The sequence below is a fragment of the Pinus tabuliformis genome, chromosome 5_2, assembly GCF_031772625.1.
Source record: "Pinus tabuliformis cultivar Carrire ecotype Pingquan chromosome 5_2, CPIR1, whole genome shotgun sequence".
NCBI classification, from domain to species: Eukaryota; Viridiplantae; Streptophyta; class Pinopsida; order Pinales; family Pinaceae; genus Pinus; species Pinus tabuliformis.
In genome coordinates this window covers 1056123074-1056148238 of record NC_142306.1, presented here as the reverse complement: position 1 = coordinate 1056148238, position 25165 = coordinate 1056123074, and the positions used below count along the sequence as shown (strand labels likewise).

Below are 25165 nucleotides of genomic sequence, written 5' to 3'. Positions count from 1 at the left end.
TTTCCTCTTGAGAACTTCTCAGTTCAGAAAATCGATTTCCTTGATCTCTCAGTGTATTTTCCAAATGACTCTCAAGCCCCTTCTTATATCTTCCCGTTGGACAACCAACGACCTAGATTAAATCATAATCAAAAGCTCAGATCGTTTTGGCTTGACCAGTGTCTTTTGCTAGAAGTTTCACCCCTAATTAGATTAACACCCATTAATATTTTAATTTTCCTAAGTTTAGACTTAGGAACCCCATTAAAAATATTAATTATTTTAATAAAATCACTTCTCATTGGAATTTCCCAAAATGCTTTTTGAGTTCTTTGGAATACATGTGACCAAACCTCCCTGCAAAATCTGAGGCTTAAAGCACATCCGATGCTACCCCATATCAACACTCGCTCATAGCGAGGAATGTGCTCTAGCAATACACTGCTACTGCATACTGCTTTGATTCTGAAGCATCGTCCTCTACGCTGCTGATGTCTGACATTCTGTCCACCAACTATTGCACTGCTGCTACTGTAATTCTACCTTTGACACTGCCACTGCCAATGCTACATCCGTACTGCAGCTTCCTCTCAAATGCTGCATCTTCTATGCTGCTAGCACTGCCACTGCTAACACTGCATTTGTACTGCAACTCAGTTACTGAGAGAAGCAACTAAAAACACCCAAAAACTGGACAAGTATCCAGTGGATACACCTCGGTGCTGATATCCTAACTGTTGCTAGTCCCACGTTGTCTTCTGACGCCATTGTGCTACTGAAGTTCTGCATTGTGCCTCCACACACTGTTGCCTCTCTGCTCTGCACTGCTCACATTCTGGCGCTACTAATTACTGTATCTATCAAATCAACACTCCATGGCACCAACTGAAAACTACTTCATCCCGCTACCACTGATCATGGGCTCCCGTAGCAAGGTGATGATCCAAGAGGTGGGCTCCTTAAGAATCCTGCCCATCTGTAGCTCTATCGAACTACAGTTCTATATCATCCCACCTCCTTCTTGGAGGTATCTCGGCTGTCATGGTGAACTCCTCGTCAGTCCGCACGGCTGCAACCTTAGGATCGTGATTCTCATCCTTGTCCTTTTTCTTCAAAGGACACTGGGATGCATAGTGGCTCATCTTGCCACATCTGAAGCACTTGACCTTGGAGACGTCCTTCTTTCGTCTTTGTTGCCCCTGCTGCCCCTTCGATGCAAGGTCTGCATTCTCCTTCTCCTCCTTGGGCTTCGACCCACTGTTTCTGCTGCTTCCATCAAGTTTGACCTTGACCAGGTCTCTCCTCAGCTCCTCATGTTTTAGAGCTGCCCACATCTCATCCCAATTAGGCAATGTTGCTCCGCCCAGGATACTCTGGACAAAGACTTGGCACTCATCTGAGACAAAATTGAGGGCCAGTCTAACTAACTCTGAATCCTAAGGTGTATGCCCCACAGCCGACAACTCATCACGGGACTCCTTTAGCTTCATGAGGAATGGATCCACACGTTCTCCCTTCTGCATCTGAGTAGATCTCAGCTTCTGCTCCAAGTACGTCTTTCGCTGCTCAGAAGATCCTTGATAAAATGTGGCCAAGGCATCCCACATCTCCTTAGCAGTCCCTTTGCTAGCAATGTGGCATACCACGTGATCCTTGACTCCATCCAGGATCATCCTTTTCGCCTTAGCCATCTCAGCTCTGTACTTTTTCAGTGGATTTGCATCCTCAGGGACAACTACAACACTATCAACATACGTCTTAAGGGCATGCTCATCTTGAAAGAAAAACATTCTAGCCTTCTAGATGACGTAGTTGGAAGCCATGTCCAACCTGTCTTGATCCCTCAAGCCACTGGTTGCCATATCCTCCGAAAATTGTCGAACAACTCCCTCTTTCTCCCTACTGCGTAGCTCCTAGGCTAGCTTATGCACTCCCTGATGGAGCTGGTAAGCTGTTGCTCGTCTGTTGCTTAGCAAATGAGAAACACTGATTTCCTCGACATGAAATCACTGAGGAAGTGTTCCCTTACTATGTGATCTGCTTCTTCCTTCTCACGACTTTTTTGCCCCGCACTCAACTTGCAGAAAACTGCGTCCCTTTAGCTTTGCGTGTGGCTCCCTTTGCCTCGGCAAATTCTCGATCCGACAGTCTTACCTCTCGGTCGACTCACTCAGAGAGAGAATCTCGAAAATATAGCCCTCCTAGCTAGAACTGCGCAATCCCTTAGGGGATTTGAACTGCTGCTTGCTGCAGCAAGTTGGTCCTTGCTTCAGATCTAGATCTTCTCTTCCCTATTTCACATCAACAACTTCGATACCATGTGAAAATTCCTAGATCTAACAATCTCAGGAATCCTACTGCAACCAACTGAATCTACTTCACCTAGATTGTAAATTACATTACAAGCTTATTTTAGATTTCTTCTTGAAACATTGAAGTAAATTACTGAAGTAGCCTACACCAAGTTAAATATGATTCTGAAACATAGAAACTGAGAAAGGAAATAGAAACACATAGGACACCGTTATTTTTGAACAAAAGTCCCTGGAAAAACCCACTGTGAGAAAACTGGTGCAACAACTCTGAGGGTTTTATTATTATGCAGTAGCAAACTCTGATACATCTTTGAATACCTCATAGGGTAATTCAGTGACAGAGAGAGATACTGGCAAAAAGAATTGTGAGGTTACCTCACACTATCACTGGAAATCCTGGTTGATCCAACCCCAAAATGACTGCCCCCGGCTTTTCTGGTTGCCTCTGCGCTGCCTTTGCTCAGTGTTTGCGTTAGCCCAACGTCAAGCTCTTTGGGTGCTGTCACTCGTTTGGTTGGTCGATTTGCTGCCCAAGAGATTCAATTTTTGCCTCCCGGTCTCACACCCCGACTTTTGAAAATCAAATTTCTCTGCAAATTTCAGACTCCTCACTGGCTTCTGCATGGCTCTGCGACAACCCCTCTGGCTCAGCACTGCCACTGTTGGATTACTCTATGCCTTTCTTTGCTAATGATTCTCCCGCTGAGAAAATCACTCTCTCCGGAAGCTATCCCTGCCTCTCTGCTACAAGAAAACTCCTTAATCGATTTTTCCTCTTGAGAACTTCTCTGTTCAGAAAATCGATTTCCTTGATCTCTCAGTGTATTTTCCAAATGACCCTCAAGCCCCTTATTATATCTTCCTGTTGGACAACTAATGACCTAGATTAAGTCATAATCAAAGGCTCAGATCATTTTGGCTTGATCTGCGTCTTTTTCTAGAAGTTTAACCCCTGATTAGATTAATACCCATTAATATTTTAATATCCTAAGTTTAGACTTGAGAACCCCATAAAAAATATTAATTATTTGAATAAAATCACTTCTGGGTGGAATTTCCTAAAACACTTTCTGGGTTCTTTGGAATACACGTGCCCAAGCCTCCCTGCAAAATTTGAGGCTTGGAGTACATTCGATGCTACCCTAAATCAATAAATTGAACTATCATAAAAGCCACCTGTGCCATCTTCGTGACCAAGGCCTACCGAAGTTATTATGGGGAGAAGCTGCCATTACCGATGTGTATGTTCAAAACAGATGCCCACATCAAGCATTGGACTCCAAGACACTCGAATAAGTATTCACCAGTAAGAAACTTGATGTTTCTCATTTTAGAATTTTTGGTTGTCATATATTTTCATGTGCCAAAAGAGAAAAGAAACAACCTAGATGCATCTGGGAAGATAGGAATGTTTGTGGGCTATAGTGAAACTCCAAAGGCATATAGAATCTATGTGCCTGGTCAAAGGGAAGTGGAAATAAGTAATGATGTCACTTTCGATGAAGATTCTTCCCTTAGGAAAGTCCGAGATCTTCCTATCCATGGGAAGGACAATGATGATGATATTGCAGGAAAGCAGGATGAACCTTCGAATGATGACCCGATGCTCGATGTTGAAGATCCGATGGATCCCATTGATCCACCTCATAGTGAGTCCTCTACTTCAAGAAAAAGTCCTTTGTGGCTCAAAGATACTCTTGAAGATGTTGAGAAATATATTGCCCAAGGGGGACATTTCGTGAAAGCAAGAAGCCGAACAGGTACCAAGGGTACTTAGCTACCATGAGTACCATTGTACAATCTGAGCCTTGTACATTCAAAGAAGTTGTGAAACACCAAGTTTGGAAGGATGTGATGAATGAAGAGTATGATTCGATCATAAAGAATGATGTTTGGGATGTGGTTCATAGACCCAAGGACGAGTCAGTGGTCACTTTAAAATGGCTTTACAAGATCAAACATGGAGCTGATAAGTTCAAGGCCAGATTCGTTGCTCGAGGATTCTCTCAAAGGGAAGGAGTAGACTACGATGAGATATTTGCTCTAGTTCCCCAATATACCACCATCCGTTCGATCATAGCCCTTGCTTCCTCGCAAGGATGGAGCCCTCGCCAAATGGATGTCAAAACTGCCTTCTTGCATGTATCACTTAAGGAGGATGTCTATGTAGAACAATTCGAGGGGTTCAAAGTTCAAGATCAAAAGACACATGTATGCAGGTTAAAGAAAGCCCTCTATGGGTTGAAGCAAGCCCCTAGGGCTTGATATGAGAGGATTGATAGCTATTTTATGACGCTGGGATTTACAAGGAGTGATGTTGACTCGAACCTATACTTCAAGATTGAAAAGGACAGACCTCTCATTCTAGAAGTTTATGTGGATGATCTCTTTCTGACAGGTGATGATCCTCTCACTCATCAATGCAAGAGGGAGTTGGCTTCCGAATTTGAGATGAAGGACCTAGGACTGATGAACTACTTCCTAGGATTGTAGGTCTAGCAAAAGCTAGGTGATATTTTCCTTTCTCAAGGAAAATACATTGCGAAGCTGCTTGAGAGATGTGGAATGGTGGATTGCAAGTATGTATCTACTCCGTTGGAACACAACTTCAAGAATCTATGTGGAAGTACTACTGGGCCTGGATTAGCAAACCCTTTTGAGTATCGTCAACTTGTGGGGGCCCTGATGTTCTTGGTGAACTTCTATCCTGACATATGCTTTGCTATGAACACTTTGAGTCAATTTATGGTCGAGCCTCATCACATTCATTCGATCGCTGCTAAGGTTCTTTTGAGATATCTTCGGGGCACAATCCAATGTGGACTAAGATACACTGTCAGGAACTTGAGGCTTTATGGATATTTAGATGCAGACTGGGCTAGTGGTGTGGTGGATCGTAAGAGCACGTCTGGGTGCTACTTCTCTTTGGGGTTTGCTTCAATATCTTAGATGAGAAGGAGGCATAAATCGATTGCTTTAAGCACCGCTGAGGCCGAATACATTGTTGCGAGTATGACCTATTGTGAAGCTGTTTATTTGAGGAAGCTCTTCAGTGAGCTATTTGAGCACGCGCTGGATACCATCGTGATCTTCTGTGATAACCAGAGTGTGATTTGCCTATTAGAGAATCCCGTGTTCCATGACCGCTCTAAGCACATTGATATCAGGTACCACTTTATCCGGGATATGGTACAACGAAGAGCAATAAGGCTCCAACACATTAGGATGGAGCAAGTTAGAGCAGACTGCTGAAGTTGGGTATCTAGTAGGTTATAGTGAGACTTCAAAGGCATATCAGATCTACATTCCGAGCAGTAGAAAGATTGTAGTAAGGCGGGATGCGAAGTTCATGGAAGATAGAGCCTTCGGGAAATCTCGTGAGATGCCATTTGAAAAACAAGATGAGGATGCTCCTCTAGTCTAGCAACAGGGATTAGATCTGGTAGGAAGACAAGCATCTGGTTCAAGCACGGTAACCAGTGCTAGCATCTCCTCAAGAGAAGAGGAGCCAGGAGTGTCACAGTGGGTACAGGAATAGGAACAGATGGAACCTCCACCACCAATGGAAGACCTAGCCGAGAAGTACGACAGACTTTGAGGGACACAGAGGAATTCGTTGGAGCTCCTAGAGTCGAGAAAAGGCAACATAGACAACCTAACAGGTACCAAGCATTGGTACCTCAAGTCGAAGAACCCTCTAGTTTTCAAGAAGTCGTACAACATCAGGTATGGGTGGATGCCATGGTAGAAGAGTACAGTTCTATCATGACAAATGATGTCTGAGAAATTGCACCAAGACCAGAGAATAGATCAGTTGTAGGTTTGAGATGGATCTACAAGATCAAGTATGCTGCAGATGGCAGCGTAGATAAGTACAAGGTTAGGTTTGTCGCAAAAGGGTATGTGCAAAAGGAAGGAATAAACTATTAGGAAACATTTGCCCCAGTAGCTTGATATACCTCTATCAGATCCATTCTATCCCTTGCAGCACAAATGGGATGGGAGATTCAACAAATGGATGTCAAAAACAATGTTCTTGACTGGGGTGAGAGAAGAACAGGTATATATCGAACAACTAGAAGGTTTCGAAACACATGAAAAGAGAACTCACGTGTGCAGGTTGAAGAAAGCCTTGTACGGGCTAAAACAAGCACCCAAAGCTTGGTATGGTCGAATTGATAGCTACTTACAGCAGTTAGGATTCATCAAGAGCGATGTCGATCCCAATCTTTATTATCTCCTGGTAGAAGGTGAGCTGTTGATTCTGGTATTGTATGTGGATGATCTATTTTTGACAGGATCATCCAGACTCATAGAGGATTGTAAGAAGAACCTGGAAACTGAGTTTGATATGAAGGATTTGGGGTTAATGCACTATTTTCTGGGATTGGAAGTTTGGCAGCAGGATGGTGAGATCTTCCTTGGCCAAGGAAGATATGCATTAGAAATTCTGAAAAGATTTAGAATGCGGGATTGTCGACCTATGGCTACACCTATGATTACCAATTGGAAGAAAATAGATGCTTCGGGAGACAAGGAAGTGGACCCCACCTTATACAGACAACTCATTGGGTCACTTATGTATCTGGTCAACACCAAGCCAGACTTGTGTTATGCTGTCAACATCCTTATTCAGTGCATGGTGGAACCAAAAAGGGCGCATTGGGCAACAACAAAGCACATTCTCAGGTATGTGCATGGAATAGTAAATTTTGGATTAAGATACACCAAGGGCAATGATATCGAATTGAGTGGATTCATTGATGCAGATTGGGTAGGAAGTTTAATAGACATGAAATGTACCACTGGGTATTGCTTCGGTATTGGATCGGGGATGACCTCCTAGTGCAATAGGAAGCAGAAGTCTGTAGCTTTGAGCTCTGTGACGCTGAGTATATGTCAGCTCGCAAAGCAACATGTGAAGTTATATGGCTTAGGAAACTGCTTATAAATCTATTTAGGAGAAGGATGGAAGTGACAAGTATCTTTTGTGATAATCAGAGTTGTATCAAGCTCTGAAAATCCAGTATTTCATGATCACTCCAAACACATCGATATTCACTGTCACTTTATCAGAGACTGTGTTTAGTGTGGAGTGTTACAGTTGGAGTACACTCCCACAGGAAATCAGGTGGCAGACATACTCACCAAGGCTCTAGGAAAAGCCAAGTTTGTTCAATTTCAGGAACAGATGGGTATGTTGGAAAATCCCTTTCAATAGAATGACGCAGTGTTTGAGAGGGAGCTGTAGTACAGATGCAGTAGTGGCAGTGGCAGTGTCATGGGCAGAAATATTGTAGCAGCAGTAGCACAATGTTGGTGGCAGCAGCAGTGGAGAAAGGAGATGCTTCAGAAACAGAGAAGCATGAAGGTGGTCATTGTTGCTAGAGCACCTTCTTCGCTAAGAGGGAGTGTTAATTTTTGGTAGCATCGGAAGTGCTCTTGCCTTGAAAATTGGTGGAGATGCTAAGGCACATGAGTTCTAAAGAACCTAAAAACCGTTCGGTGAAATTCCACGCGGATTGTATTTTATTAAAATAACTAATATTTTTAATGGAGTTCCTAAGTCTAAACTCAGGGAAATTGAAATATTAATGGGTATTAATCAAAATATGGGTGAGAATGATCTAGAAGACAGATCAAGTCGTCTTTTAATCTTAGTCGTTGATTAGAGACTTAATCTCGGCCGTTGAAGACTCAATTGGAAAAGTATAAAATGGAGGCTTGGGGTTCATTTGGAAACATACAAAGAGATTGAGGAAATCTATTTTCTGAGGTGAAAAGTGCTCAGGAGGAAAATCGATTGGGGAGATCTTGCAGCTTAGGGGTAGAGAGAATTTGGGAGAAGGAATTTCCGGAAAATATAGAACAGAGAGGCAGAGAGAGCTTGCAGAGAAGCAACGCAGTAGCCGAGAGAGTTGACGCAGAGCCAGAAGGGCCAGCGCAGAGCAGAAAATTTGTCTGTCACGCAGAATCCAGAACTGTCGGAACAGTCGAAACTACCGGGAACTGCCAGAACAACCAGGAGAGCTGACGCAGAGGGCAGAGAAGGTGACGGAGAAATAACCAGGGTTAGCCAGTCTTGTGTCAGATCAGTCTGAACTCTGGCATGTGAAGTGAGGTAAAACTCACTCAGATTTTTTGCCTGTATTTTCTTTGTAAAGGATTGCTAGATGAGCATCCTAGATTGTATTCAGATATTTACTGCCAATAATAAGAATCCTCAGATCTGCTGCACTGGTTTTCCCACATTGGGTTTTTCCGGGGACGATTGTCCAAAAACAAGTGTGTCAATGTGATTGTTCATATGCTGATGTTTCTCTTGCCGTTTAATTTTCAGTTCTAGTTTGTGAAGTCTGCAACTGAATTTATTTTGGTATTTACTGAAGTATTGGTAAATAACTTATCATAAATAAGTAGGAGAAATAAATCAATTATTGCAGCAAATTTTCACAGTTTTTCCTTCTAAATTGTCATCTATGGGACTTATTCCCTTTTTTCTTGCAAGATAATATGTTATTCATATATATGTATATATATATATATATATATATACATATAATGTGAAAATTCTATTACTGCAGCAACTGATTTATTTTTCCTACTTATTCTTTAATAAGTTATTTACAAAATCACTTCAGTAAATATTAAAATAAACTCTATTGCAAATATCACACCATAGAACAGGAACAAATACATGCATAAAAACCAAACACATCAACACAGTTATTTTTGGACAAATGCCCCCGGAAAAACCCAATGCGGGAAAACCGGTGCAGCAGAGGAGTATTTTATTAATCAGATATTCTTCAGTACAATTGGGTGCCAAACTAGCTTACCCAACAGAGATAAATTCTCCAGCACCTCCTCCAGACTCGGCGTCAGACTTGCTGGCCTGTGCGCAACTCCCAGACCCTCTGCATCAGCTCCTGCCTCGTTGTGTCAGCACTGCGCCTCTCTGCGTCACCCTTGTAGGCCCTCTAATTACTGCGCAATCCTGCTGCCTCTACGTCTGCCTCTCTGGTCATCTCTACGCTGATTGTCTGGTACTGTTCCTGCCTCTCTGTTCTGCACTCTCTACCTCATGCTACAATCCAAACCTCTACTTCGAATTTCTCAGCAAACCCCGCTCCAGAAATTGAATTGACTGGTCTCCCTCAGTATATTTCCAACTGACCCTCAAGCCTTCTCTTATACTTTTCCTGTTGATGAATCAACAACCGAGATTAAGTCCCTAATCAACGGCTAAGATTAAAATAGACTTGATCTTCGTCTCTTAGAAGCTTCTCATCCTTATCTTTATTAATACCCATTAATATTTTTATTTTCCTAAGTTTAGACTTAGGACCTCCTTAAAAATATTAATTATTTTAATAACTTTTCATCCGGATAGAATTTTCCAAAATGATTTATGGGTCTTGGAGATCTCATGCTCTTTAGTCTCTCCACCAATTTTCATGGCTAGAGCACATCTAATGCTAGCCCAAATCAACACTCCCTCTTAGCGAGGAATGTGCTCTAGTAATACTCCACATTGAGTATCACTCTGATTATACGGCACCAGTACCTGTGCTGATGCTAGGCCTCCCGGTCCATCATCCTCTGCATTGCTGCATCCTGTACTGCTACCATGGCTCTATCACGGCCGCTGCTACATCTGTACTGCAGCTCCCTCTGCATTCGTGCTACTGCTGGTCCTTCTTCCCAACACTGAGTTGCACTGCATCTTTGTTGCTGCTGGTCCTTCTTCCCAACACTGCATCTGCACTGCAACCCCTTCTCATAATGCTGCATCGTGCTACTACCAACTGCTACTGCACTGCAACAACATACCCATTTATGCTACTGAAATGGGTTCTTTATCATCCCCATCTTCTCCCTGAAATAATCAAACTTGGTTCTTCCAAAGGCCTTGGTAAGGATGTCTACCACTTGTTCTCCTGTAGGAGTGTAGCTCAACTGTACAGCTCCTCGTTGGACACAGTCTCTGACAAAGTGACATTGAATATCAATGTGCTTTGACCGATCGTGAAATACTGGATTTTCAGAGAGGTTGATGCAATTCTGATTATCACACATGATCCTGGTCGCCTCCATCTTTCTTCTGAATAGGTTAACAAGCCGTTTTCTAAGCCATATGGCTTCGCACGAAGCTGTGCTTGCCGCCATATATTCTGCTTCAGCTGAGCTCAGAGCTACGAACTTCTGTTTCCTATTGCACTAGGCAGTGATTCCCGATCCAATCTTGAAACAGTACCCAGAGGTACTTTTCCGATCCACTGAACTTCGAGCCCAATCTGCATCAATAAATCCACTCAATCTGATATCCTTACTCCTGGTGTACAAGAGTCCATAATCAACTGTTCCCTGTATATATCTGAGAACATGTTTGGTTGTTGCCCAGTGCACCCCCTTTGGTTCCACCATGAACTGACTGAGGGTGTTGAGAGTGTAACAAATGTCTGGCCTAGTATTGACCAGATACATCACGGACCCTATGAGTTGCCTGTTGTTGTCGCGCGGATTGACACGACAACGCTCAGACCGGGGGCTGTCACTCTGATCCCCGATCCCTCCGTTTAAGCCTGTCTCCCGCGGCTAAGGGGGGTAGTCCCTGTGAGATGATGAGACCAACTGTCGACCAGTTGGTTGGGAGACACGAGATACAATATAAAAAGCACTAAAATGATTTGATTATTTGAGCAGACCAGTGCCTTAAGAGATTATTGTTAAAATGATTACTTGTTAGATATAGAAAAATAAACCGTGAACAACAATCATTTGTCATCAAAAGGTATCAGCGAAATCACATAACCAAACAATATCCAGCGACTGAGAATTTTGAAAAAAGATAAATGCTTTAAACCACCACGAGAATCCTAGACCATTAACTAGATATCATATTTGCATCTCGACTTGAAAAATTCAGATCTTAAGATATAACATGAAAAACAACTGAAACTGGCAAAAATGATTTTCCAAATTTTTTATGTGATAAAATGAAACCTAAAAACCCTAAACCCTGATAAAAACTGCATAAAGCAAAAAATTTGAAACCCTAGATCAGAGAAAATTGAAACCCTAAGACAACTGATTAATTTACAGATTTGGCCCCTTAACAGCCAGATTCAGCAATAAGAACGGAAATATTTTAACGAAACGAAAATTTCAGATTTGTCACTATGAAGAACTTCAGAAAATTTCTCATGCAAATCAAATAAATAAACCGAATGATAGACCCAGGATCAAATCCAACTGGGCTCAGCAAAAAATGCTTGCGGGAGTTGGCTGGTTCAGCCGAGAACTTCCCCGAACGCCCACAAAATTCCTTCAGAAAATGTTTTCTGCACAGCTCAAAACAACCGTCAACAAAGAGGGCAAAAATGCTGCTAGATCTCAAACAGTAATGGAGATACCTGCCATTACTTCAGAAACCCTAACAGCACCCAAACCCCAGCAAGTGAACAAGATACCTGTGCTCACAATACTCTATAAGAAGCTAATATTAATGGCTGAAAATAACATATGCAAAAAATGAAATGATCTCACAGCATTCCAAGAAAGTAACACCAGCAAGATATGGACCCCAAAGTCTTCCTTTATTAACCAGAAACAGATTTACAAGAGAGCTTCTTCAGTCTTAGACTCACAGATCGAATCAATCTGAAATGACCACCTAAGACCCTATATAAAGGAAATGATCCCAACGGCTAGTTCGAATGATCCATGTAGAAATGATCTAGACCGTTGATGAAGATTAAGACATCTCTTGATCTCATCCGTCGATTTATTCACTTAAAATATTATTATTTTTTAAATTTTTAAATTTTTAAATTTTTTATTATTTTTTATTTATTTCATTTTTAAAATTTTTAAATTTTTTAAATTTTTTTTTTATTTTTTATTAAATTTTTAAATTTATTATTATTTTTTATTTATTTCATTTTTAAAATTTTTAAATTTTTAAATTTTTTATTATTTTTTTATTAAATTTTTAAATTTTTTTTTTTATTATTTATTATTTTATTATTATTTTTTAAATTTTTAAATTTTTTATTATTTATTATTTTATTATTATTTTTTAAATTTTTTAAATTTTTTTTATTATTTTTTATTTATTTCATTTTTTTTAAATTTTTAATTTTTTTATTATTTATTATTTTATTATTATTTTTTAAATTTTTTTTTATTTTTTTTTATTTTTTTTAAATTTTTTATTTATTTTATTATTTTATTTCATTTTTTAAATGGATCATCGAACTAAACCTTTGGAAACATCACCCAGGACCTAGGACTTAGGACTCACGAGGGGATTTAAAACATTTTTCGACCCTCAAGACACATTACATCATGACTTTTACAACTTACATCTCAAGGGGACAAGCCCACTTAACACAGACCCTCATAAATCACCCAGTTCTGCGACACAACTATAATCTAGCATATTAACACACTAGGATTCTCCTAAAGTTCTAATGACAAAATCCATCCCGGCTTTGGGGTCAAGTTTGAAGGAAAACTCTGCCGATCCATGGATCGGTGAGACGAAAAACCTTCCGGGACATAGATTATCATAGAAAGTTAGGTCCACCTAGGCAATTTTACATACATGACTCTGATCTGCTTAGATTATTTACAATTCATACATGCAGACTGGGTTTACAATTGAAATGATCAAGCTGCTGATGACTGTAGGCTTGCACGGACACGTCGTTCAGGTGCTACCCCTTTCTGCCAAGAAAAGAGGGTGTACTGCATGGGAAGTTGACCAGTAGAGGTCAACATCTGGCTCTACTTGGGGACACGTTGCTGCTTGCAGGAATGTGAGAATCCAGAATCTGCATCCATACAACACAAAAATAAGTAGCGTCCATCCAAAATCATCATATACATTAAGCACAATAAAGATACAAGCTCTTCATTTATTAACTATCTAAAGCAGAAACGAAAATGCGGAAAAAACAAGGAGTAGGGTTAGAAATACGATACAAAGGATGCCCTACGGCATCAGATGTGTTCAATATAGTGCATACTGAGCATTTGTCTGCTTTCAGGCAAATCTGTCGGCTGCTTGTCGGATGTGCCATGTCCCATTTTGCATATGGTAGGACTCTTTCCTATCCGAAAATCAAGCTGCTTGCGGCCGTCTGATGCGTCAAATCTTCTTCTCATTTTCTTTCTCTTGCGCTTTTTCTTTCTGGCTGGTTGAATTACTGATGACCTGGTACTTTCTGTTTCAAAGCTATCAGATGAAGTATGTAAGATATGCGTGCTATGTCTTTCTTCATCTTGCATCTGATCTTTATCATTCTTAAGTCTATCTGGATCACCCTCAATCAACCATCTTTCAATCGAATCAACAACCTCCCAATAATAAGATGAATCTTGTTGCAGCAAATGAGAAGACCCCTGATCTGTTGATGTTTGCTGGTTTCTCTTATCTTCCAATTGTTGAAACCTTTGAACCTGTATTCTAATGGCATTTATCTGTCTAGAGCATTCATCCCTTATAGCACTGATTTGTATGGCATGGTGCTCTTGCATGTGTTTTATTACTTTATCATTCTTTTCTTTTATGTCCATCAAGCAATGTTGCATGAAATTTATTTTTTCTTCATGATTCGCTTGCATGTCAGCCAACTGATTGTTATGATTGAACGTTATGATAGTCATTTCCTCATCCATAGTTAATAACTTGTTTTGCATAGAGTCAATTTCCTTATCATGATCAGCTTTCATGGTCACCATATTTTCCTCTAAGACTGACATCTTGCTATGCATGTTTCCAATTTCTGTTTCATATTTAGTTTTCATGGCCTCAATTTCTCTAGCATGGTGACTTTGCGTGACCTCAATCTCCCTATTACGTTTTTCCAGGTGGGCGCATAAAGTTTTCACATCATTGACATAATTAGTTTGGTTGATTTCCATATTCCTTACCAACATCATTAGATTTCGTAAAATTTGCTTTTGCTCTTCCCTTTCATTGTCATTTGTCCTTGATTTTTCACTATCATGAACTTGATCTGCAATATTTCCGGTGGATGACACATTCTGACATGATGAATCGTCTTGGGATCTTTCAGCTGGACCTCTTATCAAATTACTTTCATTCTGTTGCACAATTTTAGAGGCAGAAGGCAAGCTGTTTGGACTATCATATCTATCTTTAAAAGCATTGAGAATGTCTTGTAAAGAAGTGAAAAAATCATTAGGAAAATTATTAAACCAATTCAAGGCATCACCCTCTAAAGAATGGACAAATAGACGCATCTTGAAATCTTCATGATTATATTGAGGAAATCTACAATATAAGATCATTACACAAGTAAACCTGTTTAAATGCTGTTCAACAGTGACCGAATCACCACCCGAGAACTTAAATAATTTACCAACGGCCTCTTTCGGAAGATCATGGAGATTATCAGTAAAATGACATGGTTTAAATGAATAATCCATGATGAACAATGAAGGATCCAATGGATGATAGAAAGAGATTTCTGCTCAAGAAAATTAAGAGATGAGAGAAGTGGAGTCGCCACTTGAACAATGAATCTGATTCTAGGATCCAAAAAGTAACCACAAGCAGATATGAGGAAAGCTTCTTGTCTGGGAAAAATGAGAAAGTGGAGTCGCCACCCAAACAAAAAACAGACCGAAGAGATGCTACTGATATGGCGAAAAATAAAGCAATAAAAGATCCAAATGATAACCCAAAAGGTTGAATTTGCCAGCTCAAAATGAGAGATGAGAAAGATGATAAGGTGAATGTCGATGAAACTCTAGGAACAGAAAAACTCTGTCCCCGGCAACGGCGCCAAAAAATGTTGGCGTTGCCGGCTCAAATGAATGATAAAAAGATGAACGATGAATGATGAAAAGTCGTTGAAACACCAAGGACAGAAAAACTCTATCCCGGGCAACGGCGCCAAAAAATGTTGGCATTGCCGGGCCAGATGAAAAGATAAGGAATGAGAAGGATGATTGTCGTTGAAACGCCGAGAAAACAATTTCCCCGGCAACGGCGCCAAAAAATGTTGTCGCGCGGATTGACACGACAACGCTCAGACCGGGGGCTGTCACTCTGATCCCCGATCCCTCCGTTTAAGCCTGTCTCCCGCGGCTAAGGGGGGTAGTCCCTGTGAGATGATGAGACCAACTGTCGACCAGTTGGTTGGGAGACACGAGATACGATATAAAAAGCACTAAAATGATTTGATTATTTGAGCAGACCAGTGCCTTAAGAGATTATTGTTAAAATGATTACTTGTTAGATATAGAAAAATAAACCGTGAACAACAATCATTTGTCATCAAAAGGTATCAGCGAAATCACATAACCAAACGATATCCAGCGACTGAGAATTTTGAAAAAAGATAAATGCTTTAAACCACCACGAGAATCCTAGACCATTAACTAGATATCATATTTGCATCTCGACTTGAAAAATTCAGATCTTAAGATATAACATGAAAAACAACTGAAACTGGCAAAAATGATTTTCCAAATTTTTTATGTGATAAAATGAAACCTAAAAACCCTAAACCCTGATAAAAACTGCATAAAGCAAAAAATTTGAAACCCTAGATCAGAGAAAATTGAAACCCTAAGACAACTGATTAATTTACAGATTTGGCCCCTTAACAGCCAGATTCAGCAATAAGAACGGAAATATTTTAACGAAACGAAAATTTCAGATTTGTCACTATGAAGAACTTCAGAAAATTTCTCATGCAAATCAAATAAATAAACCGAATGATAGACCCAGGATCAAATCCAACTGGGCTCAGCAAAAAATGCTTGCGGGAGTTGGCTGGTTCAGCCGAGAACTTCCCCGAACGCCCACAAAATTCCTTCAGAAAATGTTTTCTGCACAGCTCAAAACAACCGTCAACAAAGAGGGCAAAAATGCTGCTAGATCTCAAACAGTAATGGAGATACCTGCCATTACTTCAGAAACCCTAACAGCACCCAAACCCCAGCAAGTGAACAAGATACCTGTGCTCACAATACTCTATAAGAAGCTAATATTAATGGCTGAAAATAACATATGCAAAAAATGAAATGATCTCACAGCATTCCAAGAAAGTAACACCAGCAAGATATGGACCCCAAAGTCTTCCTTTATTAACCAGAAACAGATTTACAAGAGAGCTTCTTCAGTCTTAGACTCACAGATCGAATCAATCTGAAATGACCACCTAAGACCCTATATAAAGGAAATGATCCCAACGGCTAGTTCGAATGATCCATGTAGAAATGATCTAGACCGTTGATGAAGATTAAGACATCTATTGATCTCATCCGTCGATTTATTCACTTAAAATATTATTATTTTTTAAATTTTTAAATTTTTAAATTTTTTATTATTTTTTATTTATTTCATTTTTAAAATTTTAAAATTTTTAAATTTTTTTTTTTATTTTTTATTAAATTTTTAAATTTATTATTATTTTTTATTTATTTCATTTTTAAAATTTTTAAATTTTTAAATTTTTTATTATTTTTTTATTAAATTTTTAAATTTTTTTTTTTTATTATTTATTATTTTATTATTATTTTTTAAATTTTTAAATTTTTTATTATTTATTATTTTATTATTATTTTTTAAATTTTTTAAATTTTTTTTATTATTTTTTATTTATTTCATTTTTTTTAAATTTTTAATTTTTTTATTATTTATTATTTTATTATTATTTTTTAAATTTTTTTTTATTATTTTTTATTTTTTTTAAATTTTTTATTTATTTTATTATTTTATTTCATTTTTTAAATGGATCATCGAACTAAACCTTTGGAAACATCACCCAGGACCTAGGACTTAGGACTCACGAGGGGATTTAAAACATTTTTCGACCCTCAAGACACATTACATCATGACTTTTACAACTTACATCTCAAGGGGACAAGCCCACTTAACACAGACCCTCATAAATCACCCAGTTCTGCGACACAACTATAATCTAGCATATTAACACACTAGGATTCTCCTAAAGTTCTAATGACAAAATCCATCCCGGCTTTGGGGTCAAGTTTGAAGGAAAACTCTGCCGATCCATGGATCGGTGAGACGAAAAACCTTCCGGGACATAGATTATCATAGAAAGTTAGGTCCACCTAGGCAATTTTACATACATGACTCTGATCTGCTTAGATTATTTACAATTCATACATGCAGACTGGGTTTACAATTGAAATGATCAAGCTGCTGATGACTGTAGGCTTGCACGGACACGTCGTTCAGGTGCTACCCCTTTCTGCCAAGAAAAGAGGGTGTACTGCATGGGAAGTTGACCAGTAGAGGTCAACACCTGTATAAGGTGGGATCAACATCCTTGTCTTCTGATGCATCATTTTTCTTCCAGATGGTGATCATTGGAGTAGCCATGGGTCTACAATCCTGCATCCTGAATCTCTTCCTAATTTATGTAGCATATCTTCGTTGTCCAAGGAAGATCTCCCCCTTTTGCTGCCAAACTTCCACCCCAGGAAATAATGCATTTGTCCCAAATCCTTCATGTCAAATTATGTGGCTAGATTCTTCTTGCAGTCCCCAATGAGCCTGGACGATCCTGTTAGGAAGAGATCTTCCACATATAATACTAGGCTTAGAGGCTCATTCTCTACAACCAGATAGTAGAGATTTGGATCTGCGTCACTCTTGACAAACCCCATCTTCTACAAGTAGCTATCTATTCGACCATACCATGCTCTAGGTGCCTGTTTTAGCGCATACAAGGCTTTCTTCAACCTACATACATGAGATGACTTCTCATGTGTCTCAAAGCCTTTTGGTTGTTCAATGTATACCTCCTCTTCTATCACCCTGTTCATGAATGCCATTTTGACATCCATTTGATGAATCTCCCATCCTATCTGTGCTGCAAGAGATATCACGGTTCTAATAGATGTATACCTGGCTATTAGGGCGAAGGTCTCTTCGTAGTCAATTCCTTCCTTCTGAGCATATCCCTTAGCCACAAACCTGGCTTTGTATTTTTCCACACTGTCATTTGCAGCATATTTAATCTTGTAGATCCATCTCGAACCTACCATCGATCTGTCTTGAGGACTCGGCACTACGTCCTAGACATCGTTCATCATTATAGAGTTGTATTCCTCCACCATCGCATCCAACCAAACTTGATGTTGAGCAGCCCCCTGAAACTTGGCAGGCTCCCCATCCTGAGCTACTAATGCTTGATATCTATCTAGCTATTTTCGCTCCCTTTTATTGTTTCTTGGTGCACCAATGAAATCCTCTGCATCTCGCAAGAATCTGACAAATTTCCCTGCTCGTTCTTCCTCTGGTAGCAGGTGCTTCTGTTAGCTCCTCCTCATGTGATTCTTCTTGATCTGAGGAAGAATTCTTGTCTTCCGTTGGTTGAAGTGGTTTGACCAACATCTCATCTTGAGATTTTCTGAAGGCCCTATCCTCCATGAACTTCACATCTCGTCGAACTACTACCTTTTTGCTCCTTGGAAGAGAGATTCTGTATGCCTTAGCGTTCTTGCTATATCCCACTAGATATCCTTTCTCTGCAGTTTTATCCAGCTTCTTCCTTTTTTCCTCAGGTATGTGGCAGTATGCTAAGCTCCCAAATATCTTGAAATGACTGACTTCAGGTGTCTCCCATGTGAAGACTTTGTCTGGAGTAATCTTGCCCAATGCCCGATGAGGAGTTGTATTCTGAACATAGATTGCCGTGTTGCATGCTTCTACCCACAGGAATTTTGGCATATCTTGATCATACATCATGGCCCTGGCTGCTTCCACGATAGTCTGGTTCTTCCTTTCTACTACTCCATTCTGCTCTGGATTGTACGGAACTCTCTTCTGATCCCCTCCCTAGCACAAAATTCTGTGAAGTCCTTGTTGACATATTCTCCCTGAGCGCAAAACTTTTATTTTCTTTCCAGTCAGATTCTCCACCAGAGCCTTGAACTCTTTGAATCGACAAAAAACCTGATCCTTGGTTTTCAGAAAATAAATCCAAGTTTTCCTGGAGTGGTTATTGATGAAGGTGACGAAGTATTCGGCACCACTAAGAGCTTTAGCGGACATTGGTCCACAGATATCTGAGTGTATCAATCCTAGTACACTCTTGGCACTGTTTTTACTTCTAGGAAATGTTGCTTTGGCATACTTGCCCATAGCACATCCTCTACATACATCATCTCTTTCTGTACTAAGATCTGGAACCCCTGTTATAGTTTTCCTGAGGATTCTCAGAGCCCCATGGTGCAAATGTCCCATTCTTCTATGCCATAGTTCATTCAGATCCTTGTCCCCATGACTGCCTATTAGTGCCACTAGTGATTCTAGCTGTAACCTGTACAACCTGTTACTCTTGATTCCGATTTGCACTTTCTTTTTCCAGCTTGGGTGTTTGACGTACACTTTCTCCTTGATGAAGAAAATGTCGTAGCCCTTGCTTTGAAGTTGTGATACGGATAGTAAGTTCATCCCTAGTCCTGGCACATGCAACACATTGGTGGCCCGGAATCGCCCTCCCATTTCTGTTTGAAACACTATGGTCCCCTTTCCTACTGGAGTACACTTTGCCTTGTTCCCCATGGTGATCTGAAAATTCATCCTCTCCTCCTGATTCTCAAAGAAACATTCCCAGATTCCTGTCATATGCAAGGAGGCTCTGCTGTCTATATACCATACCTCAGATGATGTCGAACTTGTTACACAAGCAACTTCTTCTTCCAATCTAGAAGCCAACATAAAGAAATCAAGATTTCTATCCCTTGTGCAATTTTCCGAAAATCTGCATGGGTCTCCTAATGTTGATGCCTTTGCATCATGATCTCGACCCATAATTGATTTTCCCTTCATGTCTCTGATTCCTTGCTCTAATACCATGTGAAAATTCTATTACTACAGCAACTGATTTATTTTTCCTACTTATTCTTCAATAAGTTATTTATGAAATCACTTTAGTAAATATTAAAATAAACTCTACTGCAGATATCACAACATAGAACATAAACAAATACATGCACAAAAACCAAACACATCAACACAGTTATTTTTGGACAAATGTCCCTGGAAAAACCCAATGCGGGAAAACCGGTGCAACAGAGGAGGATTTTATTAATTATCTATTCTTGAGTACAACTGGGTGCCAAATTGGCTTAACCAATTGAGATAAATTCTCCAACACCTCCTCCAGACTCAGCGTCAGACTTGCTGGCCTCTGCGCAGCTCCCAGACCCTCTGCGTCAGCTCCTGCCTCTCTGCATCAACACTGGGCTTCTCTGTGTCACCCACGCAGGCCCTCTAGTGACTGCGCAGTCCTGCTACCTCTGCGTCTGCCTGAGAGGCTCTGCATCTGCCTCTCTGATCTCTGCACTGATCTTCTGACAGTGTTCCTGCCTCTCTGTTCCGTACTTGCTACCTCACGCTGCAATCCAGACCTATAGTTCGAATTTCTCAGCAAACCCCGCTCCAGAAATAGAACTGACTGGGCTCCCTCAATATATTTCTAACTGACCCTCAAGCCTTCTCTTATACTTTTCCTGTTGATGAATCAATGGCCGAGATTAAGTTCCTAATCAACGGTTAAGATTAAAATAGACTTGATTTACGTCTCTTAGAAGCTTCTCCTCCTTATCTTTATTAATATCCATTAATATTATTTTCCTAAGTTTAGACTTAGGACCTTATTAAAAATATTAATTATTTTAATAACTTTTCATCTGGGTGCAATTTTCCAAAACGATTTCTGGGTCTTGGATATCTCATGCTCTTTAGTCTCTCCACCAATTTTCATGGCTAGAGCACATCCGATGCTACCCCAAATCAACATATAGGATGTTTTGGCAGACGTTTCCACTTTTGGGAGGTGATGTTTTTAAACGTACTCATTTTGGAAACTCCGAAACGTTTCAACGTTTCGTGCAACTTAGGTCTATGGTCTAGATAACCATTTTTAACTATATAACTCTAATATGTTTAATTATATAAAATCCTAAATTAATACACAAGATGTTCAACTGTAAGCTCACTACATAAGTTTTCGAGCTTCCTGCATTTTTATCCACTCAATTTGATTGATGGGGAACCTACATGTGCTCTTAGTGTGATTTTTTCCACTCAGTTCAATTGGTGTGGAGCCCTCGTGTGGTTTTTGTCAGTAAGTTTGGATTTCCATGTTCATGTTTTTCTTTAAGCTTATATAATAGTTTGATGGAATATATTTTCATATTCTTTCCAAGCAACCTTTTTCAGTTCTAATTTGATACTTTTGGGATCCATCTTGCTGCTATATTAATGTAGTTTAATGATAACACTTTAAGTTGTTGTCATGTGTAATGATTTATGAATTACTTTTCGATGTCGGAGAAGCAGAAGTTTGATGTTTGAAATTTTGAACCAGGTACTGCTTTAAGATACCAGACAATCTACCACTGGCTTCAGCTGCACCTTTGCTCTGTGCAGGAATTACTGTTTACAGCCCTATGATTCGTCATCACATGAATCATGCAGGCAAGTCTCTTGGAGTAATTGGGCTAGGAGGTCTTGGTCATATGGCAGTAAAATTTGGTAAGGCTTTTGGACTGAATGTAACAATTTTGAGCACATCTGCATCAAAGAAGGATGAAGCATTGAGCATTCTTGGAGCAGATAAATTTTTATTGTCATCTGATAAACAGCAGATAGAGGTAAAGTTCTGACATCACACTTCATTTTTTTTAATTGCAAAGGTATCATGTCCAAAGAACATTGTGCTGAGTTGCAGAAAACTAAAGTCTTTTCTTGATCCGATATTTTATAAATTGCAGGCTTCTTCAAAGACCCTTGATTTCATCATTGACACTGCTTCAGGGGACCACCCAATTGATCTTTATATGCCACTTTTGAAGACTTCAGGAGTGTTTGTAATTGTAGGTTTCCCTAGTGAAATCAAGATCCATCCTGCCAATCTTATTATTGGTAAGTCAATTCCAGCAGGCACCTCTGTTATCTTAATTTTCAATCGATTTGATAAGAAAGTCTAATTTCAATCGTTGTAAACACATTATGTTCTGCATCTTTCCATGTATTACGTGAGTGAAGTTCAACCTAATTCTGTCATGACTGATTGCACATAGCATCATTTGGAGTTTCATTGTTGACGTTGAAGAAAGTGGAAGCATGACAATGTGTTCTATTGTGATTGAAATATGAGTTACATGAAGGGAAATTTATGTGTTAAAGCAAAATATGGATAATATGTAAAGAGAAAAAAAGGGTCAGAAAATGAGATATCATTTTCTATCATTGTGCTTCAAAATGATGTACATGGGTGTAGTGTGTGTATCAAGCAAGTTTCATTATTCTCGTTAGGAATTGTTATTACAAAAAATGATGTACAGGGGTGTTGTGTGTGTGTATCAAACAAGTTTCATTATTCTTGTTAGGAATTGTTATTACAAAATCTAGCACCTTAGTGCAAAGCCTTCACAAGGTGCTAAGACTAGTGTAATATGCGAGCGTTACCACTGTCATCTAGGGAACAACTTCCCTTTTTCTAGTGAAGATGGATCCTACACAAGAGAGGCTTCCATAGTAGCCTTAAGGAATTCCTAGGCAAGACATAATCAAGTCAAGGTCTCATATGTAGCTACCCAATACCACCACCAACTAGGTATGTTTAGCAAGTTAAGGATGTTGAATGATGTTGTCATTGATGCCAACATCGTCTTTGAATGCTCTTAATATATGTCATGGTTTGTATTGATTGGAAACTCCAAATGACAAGTAGCCCTGGAAAGCCCTAGATGCCCCACTCTTGTTCATGAAAATGGATGTAAAGGATAGTGATTCTGATCATGAGACCATCATCATCTGATTCTCCTCGTTGTGCTGATTCCAACGGTATGTGGCACTCTTCGTAACTCCTGAAGGTTGAACAGATATTCTTGTTTCAAGTTTGTGCCCCGGAATTTGGTTGAGGTCCCAAAAAATGAAAGGATAAGGCCTGCATGATGATTGGTTTATTGGTTACATTTACTCTCAAGAAATTTCTAAAATAATTATGGACCTATTAGCCCTTCACACTGTTAAATTTAGTTAACAATGGTATGTTCTATGCTTAACACAATTACTTAAATGTACTTTAAGCAGCCCAATGACAATTTTCCAAATTAGTTTCCAATAGCAATCACATTAACCATAAATCACATTGATAGTAACTGTAGATAGAACCTAAAATAAAATGTAGAAGACAAGCCAAGACAAGAGGACACCGGATTTGGCAGATGCCAGGGAAAAACCCCAATGTGGGGAAAACCCTTTGATCAATTCTATGTTATTATTATATCAAATGTTCAGCAGAGAATTATGGAGATTAAGTTGGCTTCAAAGGGATTTAAAATTTGGCTCCAAAATTAAATTTTGAAAATTCAAAATTATTTTTTTTTGAACGGTTGGTTCCCTCCATCCAATCATGTCGGCCCTCCCTAAAAGCCACCTCGTTTACCATATATATGGTGCTTGGTTTCCTCCACAGAATCATTCTTACTTGCCTATTCTTCATGATTTCTCTGCCGCCTAGGATTATCATGCACAGCTGAACAAGGCCAAGGTTGGAAGAAGGTTTCGGGTCTGTTCATTTGTTTTTGTGGAGGGTTCTTCATTGGGTTTATGACAGATCTCTGCAGCTATGTTTGAGGCTGAACTAAGGTTGAATTCGCACTAGGTCTGTGGCAAAAACCAGAGCTCGTTGAAGTAAATTTCGGTTGTTTCTCGTCTGAGGTCGGATCTGTGGAATTTTGGGCTGTTCTGAGGCTACCTCAGAGGTTGAATTTCATCCCCTCTGAGGTCAAGTTCTTGAGTTGTTTCAGGATGAACAAGGGCTTATTTAAGGACGCAGAGCAGCCCTTGCTCTGAGGCCTTTCTTGCCCTTCCTGAGGCCCCTCTGTCTACGGAATTTTCTCTATTCTTTTGGGCTTATTCTTGGTGATCTGGAATTTTCTCTACTCTTTGCAAACTGTAGTTGCTTTTCATAGCAGAGTTTGGTCTTCTTCTAAGGTTGACTGCAGGTTAATTTTAACTGTCTTAAGCAATGTTGCACGAAGCGGGAGCGAAGCGGAAGCGCGGAGCGCGGAAGCGTCATTTTCCAAAAATCTAGGAAGCGAAGCGTCCGCGGAAGCGTCTGCTATATATATATATATTTTTTTATATTTTTTTGCATTTATACTCAAAACAAACATCCCAAATACCAAATTAATTGTAGAAGACATGAAAACATGCATATTTTTGCATAAATCAAGATAGATATGGCATCCATGATTCCATTGTAGTTACTAGTATGTACAACAATCATCTATATTCTAGCTATTACAAACATACATCAAATTTTTAAGCATATTATAAAACATAAAACATTTAAGCATATTATAAAACATAAAACATAGAGCATATTATGATTTATCTAGCAAGTGAGCAACTGTCAACATTTGTCATGTCCAAAATTCAAATAATAATGTTTACAAAATATGTCACTTGGTCACCGCCAAGCCAAAAAGGTTCAAAATTCAAATTCACAAGTCTACAAGTCTAATGAGTAATCTATGACAAAAAGAAGTAGATTGTGAATATATCTACTAATCTCTCCTCCTTCCACCACGAATAGAACGTGATGGCGGGCCTCCACGTGGTGGCAATGAAGAAGATGGTCCCTGTGTAAGTCGTGGCACTGGAACTGATGAAGAAGAACCCCCTGCCGTTGGTGTTGAACCATGGAACCTAGAAACCAAGGGACCAGATGGGGGTGGGGGTTGTGGCATATCAACACCCGTGTCATCATCCTAGAATCGCTCAAAAAATTCATGCAAAAAAAAAAACACTAGTTAACAAAAAAATTAAAAACATGAAT

General features: G+C 39.5%; 2 protein-coding genes across 6 annotated transcripts in view; one reads left to right on the top strand and one right to left on the bottom strand.

Moving 5' to 3' along the window:
* The window catches only part of LOC149162863 (putative cinnamyl alcohol dehydrogenase 1), a 378702-nt gene that overhangs the window by 195941 nt on the left and 157596 nt on the right, over window positions 1-25165 (top strand). For all 5 annotated transcript variants that reach the window (XM_089437416.1, XM_089437415.1, XM_089437418.1 and 2 more), the window contains 2 exons: window positions 21683-21968; window positions 22089-22239. In XM_089437416.1, coding sequence (XP_089293542.1) covers window positions 21683-21968; window positions 22089-22239 — 437 coding nt within the window. The remainder of the gene's footprint in view (window positions 1-21682; window positions 21969-22088; window positions 22240-25165) is intronic.
* LOC149162864 (uncharacterized) overlaps window positions 24350-25165 on the bottom strand; it is a 60541-nt gene continuing 59725 nt past the window's right edge. The window contains exon 3 of the mRNA XM_089437618.1: window positions 24350-25097. Within this exon, the coding sequence (XP_089293744.1) occupies window positions 24894-25097 (204 nt within the window). The 3' untranslated portion in view covers window positions 24350-24893. The remainder of the gene's footprint in view (window positions 25098-25165) is intronic.